We start from the raw sequence: 21,862 nt of genomic DNA, 5'->3' as shown, positions 1-21,862 counted from the left end.
ACTCTTTGTTGCGGTGCACGGGCTTCTCATTGTGGTGGCTTCTCTTGTTGCAGAGCACAGGCTCTAGGTGCACGGGCTTCAGTAGTTGTGGCACTCGAGCTCAGTAGTTGTGGCTCGCAGGCTCTAGAGCGCAGGCTTAGTAGTTGTGGGGCACGGGCTCAGTTGCTCTGCGGCATGTGGGATCTTCCCGGACCAGGGCTCGAACCCGTGTCCCCTGCATTGGCAGGCAGATTCTCAACCACTGAGCCACCAGGGAAGCCCAAGGGCATAGTCTTAACCACTGGTCAGCCAGGGAAGTCCTCCAGCCCATTTCTGATTCTAAAGTCCAAGCTCATCCGCCCACAACACACCGTCTCTTTTCTAGAAGGGTTCAGATCCAGACTAGCCTCCTGTGATAGCAGAAGGGAGGTCCTGAGTGTGCCTGGCCCCCAAGGGTAGTGAGGAGGCCCCCCAACAGCTGCAGAGACCCAAAGCCCCAGGATTCACAACCGTCCAATCAGCAAACCTGCCCTGATGTTTCTCTGCGTCAAGCCTCCGGGCTCAGCTGGGTGGGCCCAGCCATGAAGAGGACAGGTTCTCTACCCGCCTTTCTATCGGGACTGGGGGAGACTGCTCCTAGTTCAGAGACTGATGTCACCACGTGTTGTCTTTTCTGATAGGGATTGTGTTTGTGTGTGCGCAAGCGCGTGTGTGTGCCCGATGACCACGCCCGTGTGTGTCCCAAATACAAAAGATCTGGGTTGGAAAGAGATTTTGGGCTCCTAATAGGGTTGCAATATTTAGCAAATAAAAATACAGAACTTCTAGTTAAATTTGAATTTCAGATGAAAAACGAATAACACTTTAGTACAAGTATGACCCATCAATATTTGGAGCATTAAACATTTTGCTCTGGGAGGAGAGAGCTGGCCCAAGACGAGGGTCGGAGGAGAGGGGGGCCCGACGCCCGCAGCCCGGCGCCTGACCTGCGGCTGACCTCCAACCTGCCCGCTCTGCCTAGGGCGCCCGGTGCCGGTGGCGCCGCTCTAGCCGGCGCCTCCCTGAGGCGGAAGTCGTGAGCGCACTTCCGCCAGGTGGGGCCGTTGCTGGGCGGGGCGGTGACGTCACCCAGGAAGGGGCGGGCCCGCTGGGAGCCAGTCGGTCCCGCGCCCAGCCGCGCCGGCCGGGAGGGGGCTGGATCGCGGACCATGGCGGCGACGGCGGGCCCGGAGGGAAGGCGCGTGGCCCTGGAGGCGGCGGTGGCGGCACCTGAGCGGGGCGGCGGGAGCTGCGTGCTGTGCTGCGGGGACCTGGAGGCCACGGCGCTGGGCCGCTGCGACCACCCGGTGTGCTACCGCTGCTCCACCAAGATGCGGGTGCTGTGCGAGCAGCGCTACTGCGCCGTGTGCCGCGAGGAGCTGCGCCAGGTGAGCTGCGCCGGCAGGGCCGCGTGTCGGGGCAACTGGGCGGGAGCAGGGGCGTGGCCGGGCGGGGCGGCTGGGCACCGGGCGGCCGGAAGGGGACTTTGCTTTCCTGGTGTCCGGCTGCAGGCCTAGTGGCGCCGGCTTCCAAAAGAGAGGCCTGGCGGGGCCGCCCGGGGCGGGGTCCCCATCGTGGGGCCCACTGTGGGGCGTGTGGGGGCGGGAGGCAGGAGGTGGCCGAGCTGATTTGAAGAGGCAGCAGTCCTTGTGGGGACAGAGTCTGGGGGCTTTCCTCCTGAGCCCCGGGAATTCCTGCCGGGCCACAGGAAGGGCATGATCAGACCAGGAGCTCCTAGACCTGCTCGTCTTTGGGAGACTATTCATCAGGGGTCTCCATTCCGGTGGAGGCAACAGGGAAAGTGGGCACCTTCCTGTCTGTCCTGGAAGCAGAGGGTCAATCTGGGCTTTTCCAGCCTAGCTGTGTTTCTGGGCCTTTTTGGGTGACGCTGAGCAAACTCCTTCTGAGAATGGCATTTCCATCTATTAAGTGATGGTTGTACTCACCATCACCACCAGAGGGGAAGGCAGAACCACTGAGGTCTCCTCAGGGTGCTTGGTGGGTGGGGATAAAAGTGTTACGAAGTTTTCTTCCTCCTTGCCCGTTCCACCTGGTGGCGTGTTGCAGGGGGGGGCTCAGCTCCAGAATGGAGGAGAGGGAGTTTCTGATTGTCCAGACTTGGAAGCCCTAGTGAGGTCAGAGGGCACCACGGAGCTTTCTCCCACCCTCCCCGCAATGCCAGCTGCTGGCTGGGAGCACCTAGCTGGAGCTCCCTTGGTTTGCTGTGCTTTGAGATATGTTTGCTTCCAGAGTTGTGAAGTTCCCCTGGTTTGTTCATGGAAAGCTTGGGCTGGTGACATCTGCTAGAAGTGATGCAGAAACGACATCCTTTCTTCACTTTCTTTTTTTAAAGTAGACTTTTATGTTAAAGGAACCAAGAAAATGCTGTAATCCCATGAGCACTCTGTGGGCACCTACTCTGTGCCCTATCCGAAAAAGACACTTGGAGATGCTGTCAGTCTATAATGGGGTGGACAGAGATGCACCCGGACCTGGGAGGGATCTGGGGTGCAGGAGCAGTTGGGGAAACCTTGGGTCTGTGACTTAGTCAGAAGGCGCCTCCCAACTTCACCAGAGCCTGCCTTGCCTTCCAGTCTTGCATAACGTGATGTAACTCTTGAATGGCCAAGTTTCCCAGCACACCTGTAGCTTCCTTCCAGGCAGGCAGGCAGGCAGGCAGGCACGCGCAGCGGAGGCCCCGACCCTGGGCACTGCAGGTCTCACTGAGGAAGTAAGCAGACACCTATATATGGGTGCTGTAGCTAGCATCTGGCCTCTCTCATACCTTGTGGGTCCCATACCCTCCAAGGGTTCTGTGGCAAGGGTGTGTGGACATGAGCTTTCAGCTGGCTCCAGCTGGGGTGTGGTTTGGCATCAGGTGCCCTGGCCGAGCCTGGCCTTCCTCTCAGGCCTGCTCCTAGTTGCTAGGCAGCAGGAGGGTGTTCTGGGAAGTTTGGGAAGATGATGCTCCTCTCCATTCATCCTGTTTCCCTCTGACTCTTGAACTCTGAACGCTCCCGTATCCCTTCTGTTCCCTTGCTGAGTCCTGCACTGTCCTCTGAATACGTCCTGTGTCCCATGCCTGCTCGGAAGTCCCACAGCAGCCCCTAACCTCTGAACCCTGCCTTTCCTCTGTCTCTTTTATGGGACAAGGTCTTCGTAAAACATTGGGAGGAAAGTGTGCCAAAATGCTTTTTGGGACAGGCCAGCTCCGTTTGCTGGTTAATTCCTACATCTTGAACTGGTGCCTCCCTGTGCCGGCCTGGGTGAGGAGCCAGATCAGTTAGATTGCCCGGCACTTGCTCAGGGTGGAGGCCGAGGCAGGCTCCCAGCTGATGGGCAGCAGCAGCACTGGCCTTCAGGGCACGCTGGCTGAGACTGTTGTCAAGTCCTGGGTTTCTGTGTTCCCTGGTTGTATCTTTCCCACAGGCCACTTGCTTCTAAAAGACAATTCTTGTCTTACTTTCCACCTTGCTCTGATCCCCGGTGATGTCGAAGAGGCTTGATGGGGCTGCTGTACAAAGTGGGATGTGTCTGAGCTAGGAGGGGCCACCTGGTACAGCCCTACTGCCCCATTTCATAGGTAGGAATTGGGAGGGGAAGCTGAAGGCAGGTCAGGAGGCAGGACCTGCTGACTCAGGTTATGTACTTCTGTTGTCCCTGCCCCCTCTCCACTAACCTGGTCCTGGCCTGCCTCCTCTGAGAGGACCTGCTTGTCCACATCTGGCTCCTTGGGTCCCTGTACTCTCCCCGTCCAGCCGCTCTCACACTGGTCATTGCTGACACCCATCCCCGTCCTCTCACGCACTCATTCTCCGTGAGTGCTCGCTGCACACTAGGAATGGGGAGCAGCAAGGCCCCAGGCAGAAACCCCTGTGGTGGGAGAGTCCGAGGGGACTTTCGCCCCCATCTGCCTCTCCTCAGGACCTGATCATCTTGGGGTCCACCCAGAGGCACCCTTGCCCCGTTAGTCATTTACTACCTGGCCCACCCAGGGGCTGCCCAGGACGGTCCCTCGTCAAGTATCTAGGCCTGGCCTGTACCTCTGTCCTTGGACCCATGATCCCCTCCCATCAGGGTGATCACCAGGGCGGGTGGGTCTTGGGCCACACTGGTTGGATCCCTAGCGGGTTCCTGCCCATCCCTGGCCAGGCCACCACACCCTCATCCTCCTCCATCCATGCAGTTTTGTGTCTCGCCTCATCCTCTGCTGAGCGCAGGGACACTGGGCATTCCAGGCTGCACTGCCATCCCATTGTGTGGTGCAGGCCTGGGGGGCCCAGTCCTGGTCCCAGCCTGTCTGTGAGGGGCAGTTAGCATTTCCCCATCCCACCCTCCAGCTCCAAACCTGCTCACTGTCATTCTCAAACGAACATTTTCCTTTCCCAAGCCTCTTCTGTGGTTCCAATCTCTTCCTGAGCCAACCCAGTGTCCCCCTTCTGGCCTGGCTCAGGTGTGCCCAGCCTGGGCTGCCCTACCAGACTGCTCGGGAGGGACAGACACCCCACCCAAGCTGACTGTCACTCAGTCCACGGCAAGGGTGCTCACAGCCCAAGAAGAGACACCACCTGTGGTGGATCAGAGCAGACCTCTGAAAGGAGGGTGCCAGGGTGATGGGGTGGGTGGGGGGTGGGGGGTGGGGGGTGGAAGCCCTCCCGGCACCGGTTTCTCTGGGAGGGAAGTTGTTCCTCTGCTGAGTCTGTCGAGCTTGGATGCTTGTTGGCAGTTTTGGGGCTCCCCTCGAGGCTGGGGATATGGGCATCGAGTCCCAGTGGTTAGTTCCTCGTGCTCTGTGCTCCTCCAGCAGCATCCTGAGTGGTTCATGGCCCTGCGCCTGCAGGCGCCTATCCCCAGGCAGGAACTGGGGTCTGTGCTGGAAAGGCACCCTTGGGAGTGGTTGGAAGGCAGGGCTGGATGTGGGCTTGCGCTAGAAGGGAAGATCCCATGAGAAGAGGCCAGAATTTTTTTTTTTTTTTATAAGTCCTCCAATAACCACAATCTTTAATTGGAACAGCTAATTGACCACGAAGAGTGACAATTACAAAACTGAGCTCATCCTGTTTCAACTTTACACTGGGAGAAAGCTCGGGGACCTTCCCCATGTCCCTTCGGGACCTGCGGAGAAAACCGGGGCAGAGGGTGTGGAGGGTGACCCTTTGGAGGCAGAGCCAAGACCTCCCTGTGAAGATGGGTCACAGGGTGCAGCTGGGATGAGGTGCGCTCAGCGTGTGGCGGGGGCAGGGGTGGGCAGCCACGTTCATCCTGCCCAGCTTTGCCAGACATGGTGACAAGGGGAAGAAAGGCCTGTTGGGGCGCTGCCCATACCCCCACCCTGCTCTGACCCTCCAGAATGGCTGTGGCTGGACCATGATGCTTCCCTTGGGCTCCTGTGGGGGTGGGTGGGGGGCAGGCTTGGTTGTCAGCCTGCTCTCCACACCCCCAAGCATGTCCTCACAAGTAGAGGCTGAGCTCCCCATCTCCTTCCCCAGAGCCCCCAGGGAACCAGTTTTAACCACCCTGCTGTTGGGGATGGTGTAACCACCCACTCTCCCCAGCCAGTCCTACGCTTTCCCAAGTTCATGGCCACCCTGGTCCCAGACATCCTCCCTGACTGGGCCTAAACCTAACAGGGGTGATCTTGATGTGGCCTTTGCCAAGGAAAGGCTGTCCCCCCGGGTGTGCTGGTAAGGACTCTGAGCTGAGGCGAGTGGCCAGCTGCAGGCTGGGGGACAGTGGTGGATTGGAAAGGGGCACGGAGAGGAGGAGATGGGCCAGTGTGGTCTTGATGCAAGGGGGAGGGGGCAGAGAGAAAGGGGCTCCCTGCCCTGGAGGGAGCAGTGCCCTTGTTGACTCAGAGGGTAGGCCTGAGCCTTTGTGGGGGCCCTGGGGGCCAGGCTGGGGGCATTGGGACAGGGGTCTGGTCATCGTCCAGTGCCAGGGTCTGTGGAGAGGCAGAGCAGGCTGCCGGGCCAGGCCCAGCAGGCTTTACCTGAGAGTGCTGGAGACCCCTGAGAAGTGGCCAGGCTGCAGAGGTGTCCACATCCAGCACACTAGCTCCTCTGTTTGGCACCCCCAGACAGCCCAGTTAACAGGCAGGAAGCTGGCCAAGAACAGGCGGGGGCCATGACCGAGTCCTGTGGGGGAACCCTTCTCCCCCTTTGCCATCATGGAAGCATCATGGGTGCGTGGAGGGTAGCCAGGCCTTGACGCATGTAATCTGGCCTGGTAGCATTCACTGTTTCCTTAGCTGCTCCTTGGACTGTGTCTCTCCTTTCTCCTGGTGAAAGTCATCCTATGCCCAATACCCATGTGATTAAGCCCCGGTTTGCCTGGCTGTCTGATCCCTGTCTCTGCCCCTGGGGCGGCCTCTGTCTCTCTGGCAGGTGCCAGTTTGTCTGTGGATGAGTGTGGAGCCGGCTGCCCCCTGGTGGCGAGGACAGCCGCTGCGTCTCTGTCCTGGCAACCCTAGGTGGGCGGGCTGCGGGTGGGGAGAGGGGCCCGGGCTGGCCCAGGCTGGCAGAGGGTGCTTCCTGCTGGGACCTGCCTCAAGCCTCCCAGGAGGGGCCCTGAGTGCCTCCCTTTCTCCTCAGCCTGACGCGTCCATGGTCCGGCTCACCAGTCTCTTTTGCTTTCGGTTTCAGGTGGTCTTTGGGAAGAAGCTTCCTACCTTTGCCACAATCCCTATCCATCAGCTTCAGCATGAGAAGAAGTATGACATCTACTTTGCTGATGGAAAAGTGTTTGCCTTGTACAGGTGAGAGGGGAATTTTCGGCCTGGGTTGCTGAGGGTCTATGGGATGCTTTGTGGCGGGGACAGACGCATCTTCGTCATCTCCTCTGCTCCTCACATCCCTCAGCGGCGAGGGGGCACTGGTGTGGTGCAGATGTCAGGGCCAGGTGGCTGGTTTCTATCATTGGTTTTCTCTACTGTAACGGGGGATGCTCACAGTCCCCCTCCTGGGGTGGTGGTAAAGAGGGGGCAGTGGGCGACAAGGGGTGAATTCAGGGAAGGCACACAGCCCTGCTTTCTGGGGCTCTTTGAGGTGGTCGGGAGCTCCTGCAAATCAAGCTCTTAGCCTATGGCGGAAAAACCTCATAAAGGGGTACAGTTGTCTTGGGGGTGGTCCTCATCTTCCAGGTGAGGGGGCAGGCCCCTGTGTGGGTTCAGTCATCATGTCCATCTGATGCAGGGGTCAGTCTCCTGGATTGTGGACCCAGCCCCACCCTGTGGCCTTGTTCAGCTCAGGCCCTGGGCCCAGCACCATCTGGCTCAGTGGTCAGAGTGCTGAAATGCACGGGGGCGCAGTAGCGTCCATCCTCCTGGCTCCCGCTTCCAGCGCGTCTGTAGGGGCGTTGGGTGAGGGGCCGCGGGGAGGTTCTAGTGCCCCTCTGGACAGTGATGCTGAGTGCCCTCGGGGGGGACTGGTGGCTCTCGATGTCTCCCTAGGCAGCTGCTGCAGCACGAGTGCCCACGGTGTCCTGAGCTGCCGCCTTTTGGCCTCTTTGGGGACCTGGAGCAGCATATGCGGAAGCAACATGAGCTATTCTGCTGCAAGCTGTGCCTCAAACACCTCAAGGTGAACCCTACCCCACGGCACCTGCCTGGGGATCGGGCATTCAGGGAGCACCTGGTGGAGGTGGGTGGAGGCCAGGCCCAGTAGAGGCTGGCACAGGGTGCTCGGCCAGACAGCTGTGAGCGGCTTTTTGCTGCCTCTGGCCCTGGACAGGCCAGATCCCCAGGGTTCCCCAGCATCCCCAGCTCTCCTGCCTCACAGAGCCTGCCAGGCTGCTGGTGTCTGGGGCTCTGGGGCAGAACTGATGCCACAGGGTCCCCTGCATTGTCGGGCCGTGGGAAGGGGCGGGAGGCCTGGGAGCCCCCACCCCATTCCCAGCCCCCCATTCCCTGCAGATCTTCACATACGAGCGCAAGTGGTACTCGCGCAAGGACCTGGCTCGGCACCGCATGCAGGGGGACCCCGACGACACGTCGCACCGTGGGCACCCGCTCTGCAAGTTCTGTGACGAGCGCTACCTGGATAACGACGAGCTGCTCAAGCACCTGCGTCGCGACCACTACTTCTGCCACTTCTGCGACTCAGATGGGGCCCAGGACTACTACAGGTGGGAGTGGGCGCACGGCAACCTTGGGACGCCCAAGCGGGCTGGGCGAGGGCCCCTGCTGACACCCGGTTCCCGACAGCGACTACGCGTATCTGCGTGAGCACTTCCGAGAAAAGCACTTTCTGTGCGAGGAGGGTCGCTGCAGCACCGAGCAGTTCACCCACGCATTCCGCACGGAGATCGACCTCAAGGCCCACAGGACGGCCTGCCACAGCCGGAGCCGCGCCGAGGCCCGCCAGAACCGCCAGATCGACCTGCAGTTCAGCTACACGCCGCGGCACTCGCGCCGGAACGAGGGTGAGCGGGGCCCCCAAGGCAGGGCTCACATCGCGGAGCCCTGCTCAGGAGGCCTCAGACCCAGGTCCTGATCCGACCCCTCACGTGTGAGCGGGGACAAGGGACAAGCCTGTTGAGCCTGTGTCCCCCCGGCCCATTGAGGAGCCCCAAGCACCTGAGCACGTTGGGACAGGGAGCTCTTCACTGGCTCCTGAAGGGTCTCAGATCTGCTGTTCTGGGGTCCCCGGGACTCTTCCCCAGGTCAGGAGGATTACTGAGTGCCCACTGTGTGTAGGTCCCTCCTGGGACTGTGGGGCCAGCAGGCCCAGGCCCCTCTCCCAGCCCAGTTCTTGCTCTGACCTGGTGCCTAGGCTAGAGGCCCAGGACCACTGTGAACCCTGAGAGGTGTCTGCGCCCATCCCCCAGGTTCAGGCACTATGGTGGGTGGGGAGGCCTCTGCTGTCTAAGCCGGAGCACTGGCCTTGGTCTGGCCTGGACCTGTGACGGGCTGTGTGCTGGCCGCAGGGGTCGTTGGTGGCGAGGACTACGAGGAGTTGGACAGGTACAACCGCCAGGGCCGCACAGGCCGGGCCAGCGGTCGCGGAGCCCAGCAGAGCCGCCGAGGAAGCTGGAGGTACAAGAGGTGGGAGGATTTGCGTGCCGCCAGGACTTAGTTCCCCTGGCACCACCCCTGAGGCGTTGGCAGCAGCCAACAGCTGGGCTGGGGATAGGCACCACTGTCAGGGGACTTTGGCTTTCTGGCCTCTGGTGTCCTGGGCATGGCAACAAGGTCTACTCGGTGTCCTCAGTGAGGTTTCCTTCACTTACCCCTAGTTTTAGCCAGAGACACCAGGACCCTGCAGATTGGGGTGGTGAGGGGGGTCCTGGGTCACTGGGGGTTCAGTGCAGTTGTGCCGTGAAGCCCCAGCATGGCAGGCACGCACTCAGGCTGGGCTGCCTCCGATGGCCGGGCTGGATCGAGGCATCTGTGGACCCCAAATGCTACTCCAGAGAACAGGGCCGGGTGTTGCCCAGGGAGCCGAAGCTTGAGGCTGGCAGGCGGATGGTCCAGCTCCCTCCACAGCGCCCTCTCCTGGCCAGGGAGGCTGGGCTGGCACCGGTTCCGCTGGCTTCTGGTGGGCAGCCTCCTGGTGTCCAGGCTTCCCGGGGCAAGGCCCCTCCCCAGCCCCTCGTCCTGCACGTCACTGTAGTCCTGGGCCTTGCCCAGCCTGAAGTCATCCCCATACCAGGGAAGAAGAGGACCGAGAAGTGGCAGCTGCCATCCGGGCCTCGGTGGCCACGCAGCAGCAGCAGCAGCAGCAGCAGCAGGACACACGCAGGAGCGAGGACCAGGAGGAGGGCAGCAGGCCCAGGAAGGAGGAGGCAGGTGCGCGGGGTCCTGAGGAGCCCCGGGGCCCCCGGCGCCTGCCCCGGACTCAAGGTGAAGGCCCAGGTGAGTGGGCTTCCCTGTAGGCAACTCTACTCTGGTGTGGGAGGTGGGCTCCTGACCAGCGTGGCGGTGCCCGGACTGGCAGGGCCTCCACCCACAAGGCCAGTGAGAACCCGTGTGCTCTCCAGTCACCCCACAGGGTCTGATCCTGCCCTTCAGCGTTGGTCAGCCCTGACCTAGGGTTCTTTTGTGTCTTGTAGGCTCCAAGGAAGCCTCAATAAATGGTCCTGTGAGCCAAGAGGCCTTGCCAGCAACTGGCTCGGCTGCAGGAGCCACATTCCCAAGGTACATGTGTGCACGAACCGGGGCTCCTATGTAAGGTGGGTGGAGGGTGGGTGCCGGGCAGGCCAGGGCCTGGCAGGGCACTCACCCCTCTCCCCTTCTCGGCACAGTGCTCTCCCGCCCCCCACTTCAAAGCTCAAGGACGAAGACTTCCCCAGTCTCTGTGCCTCCACTTCTTCCCCCTGCTCCGCAGCAGCTGCCCTGGGCCCCGTGGGGCTGGCGCTGGCCTACTCTGTCCCTGCCAGGGGCAGGAGCACCTTCCAGGAGGAGGACTTTCCTGCCCTGGTGTCCTATGCCTCCAAGCCCAGCACTGCCCCCACCAGCCTCATCTCTGCCTGGAACAGCAGTGGCAGCAAGAAGGTGGCACATCCCGCCCCAGGGGCCCAGTCTGCCAGCGGGGGAAGCCAGCCCCTCAGGAAGGCTGGGAAGGGGGGTAAGGGTGGTAAAAAGAGCGGACTGCCCCGCGCGGAGGAGGAGGAGGAGGAGGATGGCCGCTCCGGCCTCACCACCCAGGAGCTGCGGAGCGTGCCCACGACAGTTGCTGTCTCTTCCCTGCTGGCCGTGGCCTCCACCCAGACCTTCACCAAGGTCGGCAAGAAGAAGAAGGTGGGCTCCGAGAAGTCGGGTGCCTCATCTCCCCCACCACTGCCCCCTGACAAAGATGGCCCCCCCGGGGCTGAGCAGGCCCCCGCGGCCCCCACTGGCAGAGCTGAGGGGTCAGCTGCTGTCATCGTCAACGGACACACAGAGGGGCTGGTCCCAGCTCGGAGCGCCCCCAAGGAACCCCCTGGGCTCCCGAGGCCCCTGGGGCCCCTCCCCTGCCCCACGCCCCAGGAAGACTTCCCAGCGCTCTGCGGCCCCTGCCCGCCCAGGATGCCCCCGCCCCCAGGTATGTGTGCCTGGCTCAGGCCTGCTTTTGGGCATTGGGAAGGGGCCAGGTTTTTGAGTCAGGCTGGAGCCCCTGGGCCCAAGAGGAGCATAGCCCGAGGTTGTGCAGGTGCAGGTGGGGAGAGATGAGCCTGTGCGGTGGTTTCCAGCTGCCTTGGAAACCTGGCGGCCAAGTCTGGATGCAGGCTCCATGTCTGTGAGCGGCGTGACTTTGGTCTGCCACATAACTTCTCTGCATCCTTTTCCTCCCGGTAAATCGGGGCACTCCTAGTCCCCTCTTGAGATGAAGGCAAATGAGTTAACTTAGGCCAGCATTCGCCACTAGGGAGCACAGCATGCATGCCGGCTCTTGGCATCATCAGGCCCTGGGCCTGCTTTGCGGGGGAGGTGCGGTTGTGGACAAAGCCTGACCCTGACCCTGGTGAGCTGGGCAGCTTATGGGAAGTGGGGGACCAAGGCTTGTCTGCCTGGCCAGCGAGGGTCACGTCCTGAGATCTTCCTGTGTGCCCCCCCATCCTCCACAGGCTTCAACACCGTGGTGCTCCTGAAGGGCGCTCCGCCTCCACCTCCACCGGGTCTGGTGCCCCCCGTCAGCAAGCCACCCCCCGGCTTCTCTGGCCTTCTGCCTAGCCCCAACCCGGCCTGTGTCCCCAGCACTACGACCACCACGAAAGCGTAAGTGTGGGTGGGCCACCTGGCCTCATGCCCCTGTGGGGAGAGTGCCCTCACCTTGGGCCACTCCAAAGGCTGAAGCCTCCACCTCCTCCCCATGTCCCAATTCCAAACCCAGGCCAACACCCGTGCCACGGGCCTACCTGGTCCCCGAGAACTTCCGGGAAAGGAACCTGCAGCTCATCCAGTCCATCAAAGACTTCCTGCAGAGCGACGAGGCCTGCTTCAGCAAGTTCAAGAGCCACTCGGGACAGTTCAGACAGGTCAGGCAGGCGGGGGTGTGGGGGCCAGCCCGGCCACCTGGGGCCCAGGCCTGGGCTGGGTGTGACTGGGTCTGGCTCTGGGTGGCAGGGCGTGATCTCCGCAGCCCAGTATTACAAGAGCTGCCGGGACCTGCTGGGGGAGAACTTCCAGAAGATCTTCAACGAGCTGCTGGTGCTCCTGCCCGACACGGCCAAGCAGCAGGAGCTGCTGTCTGCACACACAGACTTTCGAGGCCGTGAGAGGCCTCCCGGCACCAAGGCCAAGAAGAACAAGAAGAGTGCATGGCAGGCCAGCACCCAGCAGGCGGGCCTGGACTGCTGCGTGTGCCCCACCTGCCAGCAGGTGCTCGCGCACGGCGATGTCAACAGCCACCAGGCGCTGCACGCCGCCCGGGACGACGACTTCCCCTCCTTGCAGGCCATCGCCAGGATCCTCACGTAGCTCCGGACGTAGCTCCTGCCAGCGCAGGCAGGAGCCGCCACACCCATGAGCCTCCTTTCTCCCTCCTCCTCCCTCTGGGCTGCCAGGCAGCCAGGTGAGGCCCTGGTGAGGCCACCCGCTCAGGCCCCTCAGCTGGCCGGCCTGCCAGGGATCACCAGGAAGGCCCGCCCCACCCTGTCAGCACACCGTCATGCAGGAGTCCATCTGGTTTTCTCCTGGGAACTGGAGAAAGACCCCTGCCTCAGCAGCAGGCTAGTCTGGGTTTACATTCTCGTGCTTTTGGAAGGTGCCGGGGAGGGAAGGGCTGGGATGCCAGGACCTGTGTGTGCTGTCAGAGCCGGTGGCCACAGTGGCCCGATCTGGGACCGCCTGAGCCTGAGGGCTGCGGCACTGTGGTCCCTGAGCTGTGGGGCCACGGGTGCTGGAGTCAGATGTTGAGTGTGTTGTGTAAACAGTTGGCTGTTTCGTTATTCAAGAACGTTCAGGATTAAAAGCAGACACGAAATTGTGCTACTTGAAGTTGAATCTTTTTATGAGACTAGCTGAAACTGGGATCTCAAATTGCCTCTGACCTTTTATAAGACAGTTTATCTTCAAATAAATTTATTTTGCAATAATGCACATAGCTGAGCTTCTCTGCCTTCCGGGGTCACCCCACTCAGAGTTGTCAGACACTACAGCTCAGGTGGTCACCAGTGAGTGCTGGGGCGGGGAAGACCTGTGGGGAGAGCTGGGCAGCTGGGCTTGCTCACAGGAAGAAGCAGCCAACCCTGGGCTCCAGTCCTGGAGGTCGAGCACCGCCCAAGCCTTCCAGGAGTAGAGTCAGCCATGCTTGACCTACACTGTGTACCCAGTAAAACTATTCTTCCAGAACCTGGGAGTCACACAGACTCGAGGTTTCAATCCATAGACCAGTGAAAGAGCTACTAAAGATCAACAAGAACAATTTAGAAACAGTGCAGGGCATATCTGAAATACTGAAAGAAAATAATTTGTACTTAATTATTTGGATCCAGTATTTTGAAAAGGAACCAGACACCCAGTGAACTCTCCCCTTTCTGCCACAAACACGTATAAATAGTAGGAAAAAAGGTCTAAACACATAGCTACATCCAAATAAGGCAACATCCTTAGATGAAAAGAAACGGAGATGTCTTTCTAAAAGAAGCAGAAGGGGGTACCCCAGGTGATGAAGGGGACGTGGCCTGCAGTGGGGCCAGGCCAGAGCCACATGGCTGCATGGGCACTGCCTATCTGAAGCCGAGGGCCTGCCTGCCTGTGGCTGAGACTGGAGCAAGTTCCTGGGTGATGGCCATGCTCGGAGCCCACTAAGAGACAGAGCCTTCACCCTCTTCACTCTCCATGGGACTGCCTAGAGGCCACCTGCATTCCCCACTACACCGGAGAAGCCCCTCATAGCTGATGCCCTCTTTGCAGACCTGAGCACAAACAGCACCCCCAAAGAGTAACCTGGAAGACGAGCTATCTCATTAACAATATTGAAAATACCGATTCTTAAAGAAGCAAGAACCATAACAATACCAGGCAACACTTAGCAGTGTTTGCTGTGTGACAAGCACTGCTCTGAGCTTTTTACACACACACACACACACACACACAGGTTTACGTTAACCCTTCCCGCACCTTTGATGACAGGAACTACTAACTATTTTTCTTTTCCGGAAGGGGAGCCTGAGGCATAGACAAGCTGAGAGACTTGCCCAGAAAGACCAAGCCTGAACACGGCCAAGCCAGCATTCCAGCTCCAGCTCTTACCTGCTTCATTCAACCAGAATGTTGTTAACCAATAAGAAGTCAGAAATGAAAAAGTAACTGAGATAAGAATCCCAATAGACGAATTCAAAAGTAAACAAGACCAAGCTGGGGAAATCTCCAAAGGGGAGTTGGCTAGGCAATGTGGCTCTGGATGCTGCATGGTACACATGGTGGGGTCCCAGGAGCAGAAGGCAGTAAGAAGCGGACATTTGGAGAAATCACGACTGCTTTCCCCAGCACTCTCCAGAACATGGGCATCAGCCTCGTCTCCACCTCCCTGCCCGTTTCTGGATTCTTGGCCCTGGTGCCCCTCAGGTCCCAACCTCTGGCACTGGAGGGGCAGGAGTAGAAAGGATTCCAAGAGTGTCTGGGCCACAGTAAACTCATTTACAGTCTTTATTGTAAAGAAGTTGCAGTTGGAACATAGGACACTGAAAATACACAATTACGGATTGTTCTTTCAGAAGAGGGAGGGAGAGACCCATATATACAAAAATTGTAAACATGTTCACTTAAATATCCACAAATAATTGGTCTATGCTACAATGTACAGGGTTGTCACTCAACTGCAACTCCAGAGGGAGGTGTCTGTCTGTAAAAATGTAATGTGGCAACCGCATTTGGTATTGACTTAATGTGAAAAGCCAGCTTTGAGCAATGCATGAGTACTCAGCTATGCAAAGGGACCCCCAACCTTGGGCTGGGCCTTAAAATGGGGTGCAGCGTGGGGAGCTGAGGGACTAGTCCAGGGAGCCGAGGTAAAGGGGTTTGCGGGGAATGGCTGTCTCCAGGGCACGGTGGGAAGGTGAAGCCTCTAGGCCTCTCTCCTCGTGAGGGGCGTGTCCTGCTGGGCACCCAGGTGTCTGGAGCCTCCCTTGGGCAAGGTCTCACTGAAGGGCTGGGAGAGGGCTGATGCCCAGGTCTACAGCCATGTTGTGCTTTCCTGGCCAGAGCTGCCCGCACCCCAGCAAGGGCCTGGGCCAAGGCAGGTAAGGCCTGGAGCTGGGGCCACAGAAAAGAGGGGCTGCTTGTGGGGAACTACGAGGTGAAACCTGAAGACTTGACCACAATCACAACATCCACAGGGCTGGGCTACTCTAGTGAGCCTGTGAGAGGAAATGGAGGGAGGCTCCAGACAGAGCACGTGGCCCTACAGGGTGAACCACCGGGACAGAGCAAGGACCACCACTACCCACAGGGACAGGGGATGGGGAACACTGGCCACGGGGTGAGGGTGGTGTCCCTTCCCCCAGTCACCCCCAGTCCAGGGCAGCCCCTGCACCTGGCTATGGAGGGCAGCTGGACACCTGACCCCAGAGTGTACAGGTGAGCCCTGCCTGGCTGGCTCATGAGGGGAATGGCCCGCTGCCTAGGCTGGTCCACTAGAGGCTGAAGGACACGTGCCCACGGCTGTGCTGTTCTCTCCTCAGGACCTCTGGCCCTGGGCTGGGGACTAAAGGGACCGGAGGAACTTGGGGGGCACAGCCCAGGCACCCTGGAGGCTACCCTCTCTTGGCCCCAGATGGCCCACAGCATCCACACGTTGCTGTTGGGCCAGGGGGACCTGAGGGAGGTCCCAGGAAGCCTTGGATCCTGCATTGGTGGGGCAGCCTTTGTGCCTTGGTCTGGGCCTGCTGGCCACTAGTAGGCAGGAACCTGGTACCCTTTGGGGCTGGTGTCCAGAGTCTCGGTGAAGGGCGGGCTCTGGTAGGTCTCGGTGCCCTCCACACCGCTGCCCACTGGGTAGCCTGGGTAGGTCTGGCCCGCCCCAGCACCCAGCTGTTCGGTGGCAAAGAGCGACATGTCGGTGCCCAGACGGAACCGCTGCAGGGCCTTCACGGTAAGCGCCGCCTGAGGGGGAGTCCGGGGTCAGCCAGGGCCGACCCTGCCCCGACCCTTACCTGGCCCCAGTCCCTGCCGGCCGCAGGCCGCCGGCCGCACTCACCCAGCTGAGGATGGAGAAGAAGCTGAAGGCGATGGCGGCCCGCGCCGCGTCTCCCGCCTGCGTCGTGCCCGGCCCGGGCGCCGTGCGCTGCCACTGGTTGGTGAGGAAACAAAACCCCACGAACCACAGGAAGCACCAGAGCCCTGCGGGCAGGTGGGCGGGCGGGTCAAGGGATGCTGCACCGAGGCGCCTGGCCCAACCCTGCCGGGAAGGAGAATCCGCAGACCGAGGACCCGACCCGTCCCGCCCAGTCCCGCCCCGCCCGGACCTGTCCCCGCCCAAATCGGCTGAGAATCTGCGCGCTCCCTCTGGCCCCGCCCCGAAGCCCGCCCCCCGACTCCGCCCACCCGAGAAGCCCCGCGCGCTCCCCAGGCCCCGCCCCTCACGGCCCCGCCCACCTGAGAAGCCCAGGTCGAGCAGCACGGCGCGGCGACGGTCGCGGACGCTGCTGATCTGCTGGAAGTGCACGTCGAGCAGCAGGAACGCGGCGCAGGCGAGGAAGGCCCCAAGGCCGAGCGCGACGCCAAAGCGGCAGGCACCCGCGTTGCCGTTGAAGACGCAGCGCAGCTCCGGGTCGCTGTCGGCGTTCACGTAGCCCTCGTTGACTATGGGCCCGAAGACGGCGATGGAGAACACCTGTGGGCGGCGGGAGCGCTCAGGGCCCTACGGTGGCCCCTTCCTGGTCTAGGCCCGAGGTCTCCTAGCCCACCGTGAGTGCCCATGCCCTCAGGAGTGTCCCTGCGTTCCCCTGCAGCACAGGATCTATCTCTGGGTGGGGGTCTTCGGGGACCCCCTCCCTTAATATCTACCTCAAGTTTAGTAAGTATGGACAAAACATACCATTTAGTGAGCATCAACTGTGCCCAGGCACTGTGCTTAAAATGGCTACACGTGTTTGCTCATGGAATCCTCCCAAACAACCACAAGAGTGCCACTGCTCTTATCCTCTTTGTAGATGGGGAAATCGGGGCTCCAACAAGTGAAGTGCCTTGTGGAGGGTTGCATGGTTGATAAGAGCCAGGGCTGACATTCAAGCTGGGTCCTCTGTACCTTGTGGAGCCCGTAGTGTCCCCCATGGCCCACTCCAGAGTGTGGGAACAGGAGCTTTCACCTGGACCAGTGATCCCCAGGCTTGAGTCAGCAGGGCTAGGTGAAGTAGATGTGGAGTCAGGCGAGAAGGGCGGGAGCATGGGGGGGGGGGGCGGGCAGCAGAAGGACAGCTGCACAGAGCTGTCAGCCAGTACCTGAGTGGAACCCACCCTCAGCATTTGGGAGCTGTGCGGCCTCGTTTCCTAGCATGCCAAATGTAGCAGGCACAACTCATGGGGTGCTGGGGACAGGAATAATGCCCACCCAGCGTCCTGCACTTTGTGGGCACTCCAGGGATGATGGCCCCACATGACTGTGGCTAATTAACACCATCCATACGTGCTTGGGCTTAAAAGGCGACACTGCTGACCTCTGGGGTTCAGTCAAACCTCAGTGCCCTGTGCCCACGAGGGCTGGAAGGCAAAGGAGTGGACCACAGTCCTTTTAAATCAGAAGCTGCTCTTTGAGCTCTGGGCAGCCCTATATTTTTTTAAAAAAGACCTCTAATTTCAGCTTCATTTCTCTCCTTTCCAGCCCCAGCTCCTAGAGACTTAGTCAAGAGTGAAACCAAGGTGCAAGATACGGACACGTACCCACAGATTGGTGCACAAGTCAGGTAAGAGCTGGGACCAGAACGTAGGGTCCCTACTTCCTGGTCTGGCCAGAGTCACACCACCCAAGGGCCCCTGCCCCACCCTGGGTACCGCCCTCCTGGAACACAGGTGAGTACGTGCCACCACCAGCCACCACCAGGTGGACAAAACCCAGAACTCAGCATTCCACCTTCCATCTCTCCTGCCTGGAGGGATGGGAAGGAGGAGCAGGCCACACTGGGCCTAAGGTTGCCCCAGTAGGCTAGGCTGCCTCTAAATCTGCCCCTCCCACACCACCTCCCAGGAAGCCTTCCCAGTGTAGAGCCCCTTCCGGCTGCCCCAGTCAGAGGAATCCCAGAGCACACCCCCCAACTCACAGTTGCAACTGGGGGGCCTGGGAATGGCCAGCTCCCTTCGAAGGAGCCGGGAGGATGTGCGTGCAGAAGTAGGGGGGAGGCTCTGCCTGATTCTCTTGGCTCCGATAGCCCTTACTCGTGCCGAGGCTGAGCGCTCAAGCCCCTCCGCGAATCCCGCCCCCACCCCTGTGCCCGCTTCCAGGGTGTAAGCACAGGAAAAACCGAGCGAGGGCTGAGGAAGGGGATTGAGTTAGACCTAAGGAAGAATTGGGAGGTGGGTGCGGCGGGCGGTGACCTCTCAAGGTACCCGGCTGTCGCCGCCGGCCCCTCCCCCGCCCGCAGGTGGGCGCGCCCTGCCCGGTGACGTCACCCCAACCTGAGGCCGGTAGGGGAGGGGCCGGCAAGGATGAGGATGGGGGCGAGGGGCAGGTGATAGGGGCGAGGGGCAGGTGATAGGGATGAGGGAGGCGAGGCGAAGTGGGACGGGGTATCGGGGCGGGGCTTGGGCCGGGGCCACTCACCCAGGACGCGATCCGCAGCAGGGTCTGGGGCCGCCGCGCGAAGCTCACAGGGTCCAGGGCGGCCCCTGCGCGTCCCGCGCCGAACGAGGCTCCCTCCATGGCCAGCCCGGGCGGGCCGCGTGCCCCCGGCGCCCTCTGTCCTTCTGTCCGTCGGGCCGGCCCCGCCCGAGGCCGCCCGGGGCTGCTGCCGATGCTGCCGATGCTGCCGATGCTGCCGCTGCCGTCGCCGCCTTCCAGGAGTGCGCGCCGGCCGCGGCGGGGGCGCGCGGGGCGGGACCGAGCCTACACCCCTCCCTCTGGTCCACGCGCGCAGGGCTGGAGCCCTCACCTCCCTCCACCTTGCCCACCTTCCACCCCACCCCACCCCACCCACTCTCACCGCAGGACCAGGGTCCGAGACGGAGACCATCCGCCAGGTCCCCATCAGGAGGCGGGGTCAAGGGGCTGAGTCCCCCACGTCCACTCACAAGTAGTCAGGAGTCAGCAGGGCAAGTGGACACTGGGCTCAGCCTTTGCCGTAGCCACGTGGGTGGACAGACCGACGTGACCCCACTCCTCTGTACAGGGCCCTTTCCTGAGTGCCTAAGGAGGTAACAGGTCCAAGGGCTCCAGCGTCTCCCCCAGCCCTCAGGGAAAGGGAACCCAGCTTCCTGCCTCTGGTCCCCATAGACCAGAGGGAGGTTACTGGGGCCTTTCCCATGACTTCCCACTGCACCCTAGCTTCTCCTTCAGATTCTATCCTCCCTAACAGGGAGGGAGAATGGCCTCTGCCCTCAGGGACACTTGTCCAGGCAGGCAGAGCCCAGAGGCCCACATGGGTGGGAGTTGGGGCATCTCTGCTCTTTTCCTGTGGCTGGATGTTGTCATTCCGAGGGTGCTCACTGAGCCCTGCACACTCCTGGGTCTCCCCAACTGACTTTCAGCTGACATATTTAGTTTTGGGCCAAGGAGTGGGGAGAAGCATCAGAGATGGGGAGTTTGGAAGAGCGGGTACCTAGCTTCCCAGCACCCCCGCTGGGTCTTTTCCACAGATGGCCCAGCCCCAGGTTAGACAAGGTCCCTTCCTGCATGTTCCTTCCAGGCCAGCGTGGCAGGGGCCCAGATGACTCCTGTTTCTGTCTAGGACATTGAGGAAAGTCTGCATTTGTTGAGCATTTACAGTGCCAGGTGTTTCACCACGACCTGTGGAGGCAGGAACTGTTTTACTGCCATTCTTCAGATGGTAAATAGGCAGGTGGGAATTCCCTGGTGGTCCAGTGGTTAGGACTCACGCTTTCACTGCAGAGGGCCCGGGTTTGATCCATGGTCGGGTAACTAGGATCCTGCAAGCTGCACAGTTGGCCAAATTTAAAAAAAAACAAAAAAAAAAACCAGGGCTTCCCCGGTGGCGAAATGGTTAAGAATCCGCGTGCCAATGCAGGGGTCACGGGTTCGAGCCCTGGTCTGGGAAGATCCCACATGCCGCAGAGCAACTAAGCCCGTGTGCCACAACTACTGAGCCTGCGCTCTAGAGCCCGCGAGCCACAACTACTGAAGCCCGCGCCTAGAGCCTGTGCTCCGCAACAAGAGAAGCCACTGCAATGAGAAGCCCACGCACTGCAATGAAGAATAGCCCCCGCTCACCACAACTAAAAGAAAGCCCACGCGCAGCAACGAGGACCCAACGCGGCCATAAATAAATAAATAAATAAATAAATTTAAACAAACAAACAAAAGGCAGACTGGTTGAGTTCCTTCATCACACTTAGAAAGTGAAGAGCTGGGATTCAAATCCAGGTCCCTACTGTGCCAGGGCAGGTGTGGCCAGAAGTGCCACCCACTAGTTGACTCCATGACACTGCGCATCCAATCCTATCACCTCTCCCCTGTCAGTGACAGTTTCCTCTCTTGTCTCACGCATCATTCATTTCCCCCTTTTACTTGATCATTTACATCAGAGCCTAAACCTGCTCCATTCCTGAGCCCACTTCCCCTCCAGCTGTCACTGCTCCCTTTAGTCCCAGGGGCAATGCAGGCACTGCCATGCTGTCCCCATCCTCCTAGGAACACTTTTGACGTCACCCTCTCCTCGTGTTCCTCCTACTTCATGGGCCCTTTCTTGTTATCTCTTTCTGGTTCCCTCCTCTTGTTCCATCTGTGACCTTTGAGCCTTAGGGGTCCCAGGGCATGGTCCTGGGGCTCTTCTCCCTGCTCTATGCTCACTGCCTTGGTCTCCATGCTAACAGCTTGAGCCAGAATTTTCCCTTGAACTAGAGTCCCACTCATCTTAGCCTGGATACCCTGGAAAACAGAATCTGTGGCAAAGTTAAAGAGTTTTATTGGGAGGTGAAACTTTGGGGAAGCCAGAGTTAGGGAAAAAGGAAAGTGAGGCAGGGAAGGAGGGAGAGCAAACATGGACGGCGTGCTCCTGAAATGACCACAGCTTTGCTGGCTCCCAGCACACAGGTGACTCGGGAAAGGCCAGAGACAAGTCCTGTGCTGGGGATGTCCATCTGTAGGAGGAAAGAGCAGTGACTTCTCTGCTGGTTGCTCCCTGCCTCCTATTTCTTTATGTCACCTGGCCCCTTGGGCAGCCCTGAGGAAGCCAGCACCCCCGTGGGGCCAGTGGGGTAAAGATGCCGAGGAGGCTGTGCCGAAGGTTGGCCCTTGCCCAGGGAGGAGCCGAGACACCATGGGGAGAGGTGAGAGCTGTACGACCACAGGGGTACGGCGCACTGTTGCTGGGCCATTCCAGCTGGGAGCCAATGCCTGGGAGCAGGTGTGGCTGAGAGGGTATGTGAAGGCCCAAAAGCTGGGTCCAGGTCACCCCCAAACCTGCTCCACTCACAGCCTTCGGAATCTCACTGATACACTGGGCAACTCCCTCCTTCCAGTGGCCAGAACCCCACAGCCACCTTGGGCTCCACCTTCAGAGTGCATCCAGTGAGGCCTCCCACTCACCCTGGGGCGAGCTTCCCTCTCAGCTGCCACAGGGGTGCCTGCCCTGCCTCCTCTTGCCCACGCCTGCCTCATTCCATCTCAACAGCCAGAGGGACCTTTCAAAAGTCACATTTTGCCATTCCTCTGCTCCAAACCCTCCACTATGTTCCATGGGAGCTGGGTGTTAAAACCACATCCTTGCTGGGGCCTTGAGGACCTCCTGCCATGTGACCTCCCCTCACCTCTCTGAT

At 60.4% G+C, this 21,862-nt stretch overlaps 2 protein-coding genes and 1 long non-coding RNA gene across 4 annotated transcripts; 2 read left to right on the top strand and 1 right to left on the bottom strand.

The window, feature by feature from the left end:
- Window positions 1-1,127: 1,127 nt before the first annotated feature.
- ZNF598 (zinc finger protein 598, E3 ubiquitin ligase) lies at window positions 1,128-12,925 on the top strand. 2 transcript variants are annotated; one of them, XM_061209211.1, is made up of 12 exons: window positions 1,128-1,406; window positions 6,660-6,772; window positions 7,466-7,595; window positions 7,928-8,139; window positions 8,219-8,436; window positions 8,941-9,049; window positions 9,666-9,868; window positions 10,066-10,150; window positions 10,258-11,036; window positions 11,560-11,710; window positions 11,826-11,970; window positions 12,059-12,925. In XM_061209211.1, exons 1-12 carry the CDS (start codon window positions 1,188-1,190, stop codon window positions 12,410-12,412), a joined length of 2,718 nt encoding a protein of 905 aa, XP_061065194.1. In that variant the 5' UTR covers window positions 1,128-1,187; the 3' UTR covers window positions 12,413-12,925. The 2 variants fall into 2 exon arrangements, with proteins under 2 accessions (XP_061065194.1, XP_061065193.1); XM_061209210.1 differs by having other exon boundaries at window positions 8,941-9,058.
- A 1,718-nt stretch (window positions 12,926-14,643) lies between these two features.
- On the bottom strand, window positions 14,644-18,890 carry SYNGR3 (synaptogyrin 3). Its single transcript, XM_061208744.1, has 4 exons — window positions 18,693-18,890; window positions 16,532-16,769; window positions 16,134-16,276; window positions 14,644-16,039 (listed from the first exon to the last, which is right to left on the bottom strand). Exons 1-4 carry the CDS (start codon window positions 18,789-18,791, stop codon window positions 15,830-15,832), a joined length of 690 nt encoding a protein of 229 aa, XP_061064727.1. The 5' UTR covers window positions 18,792-18,890; the 3' UTR covers window positions 14,644-15,829.
- Window positions 16,560-20,356, top strand: LOC133103347 (uncharacterized). The gene is made up of 3 exons (XR_009703264.1): window positions 16,560-16,843; window positions 17,757-17,838; window positions 20,113-20,356. It is a non-coding gene; the product is annotated as an uncharacterized LOC133103347 (long non-coding RNA).
- The last annotated feature ends 1,506 nt before the right edge of the window (window positions 20,357-21,862 follow it).

This window comes from Eubalaena glacialis, chromosome 13 (genome assembly GCF_028564815.1).
Source record: "Eubalaena glacialis isolate mEubGla1 chromosome 13, mEubGla1.1.hap2.+ XY, whole genome shotgun sequence".
Classification (NCBI taxonomy): domain Eukaryota; kingdom Metazoa; phylum Chordata; class Mammalia; order Artiodactyla; family Balaenidae; genus Eubalaena; species Eubalaena glacialis.
The sequence above is the reverse complement of the archived record's forward strand: the minus strand, read 5'-3'. Positions and strand labels throughout refer to the sequence as shown.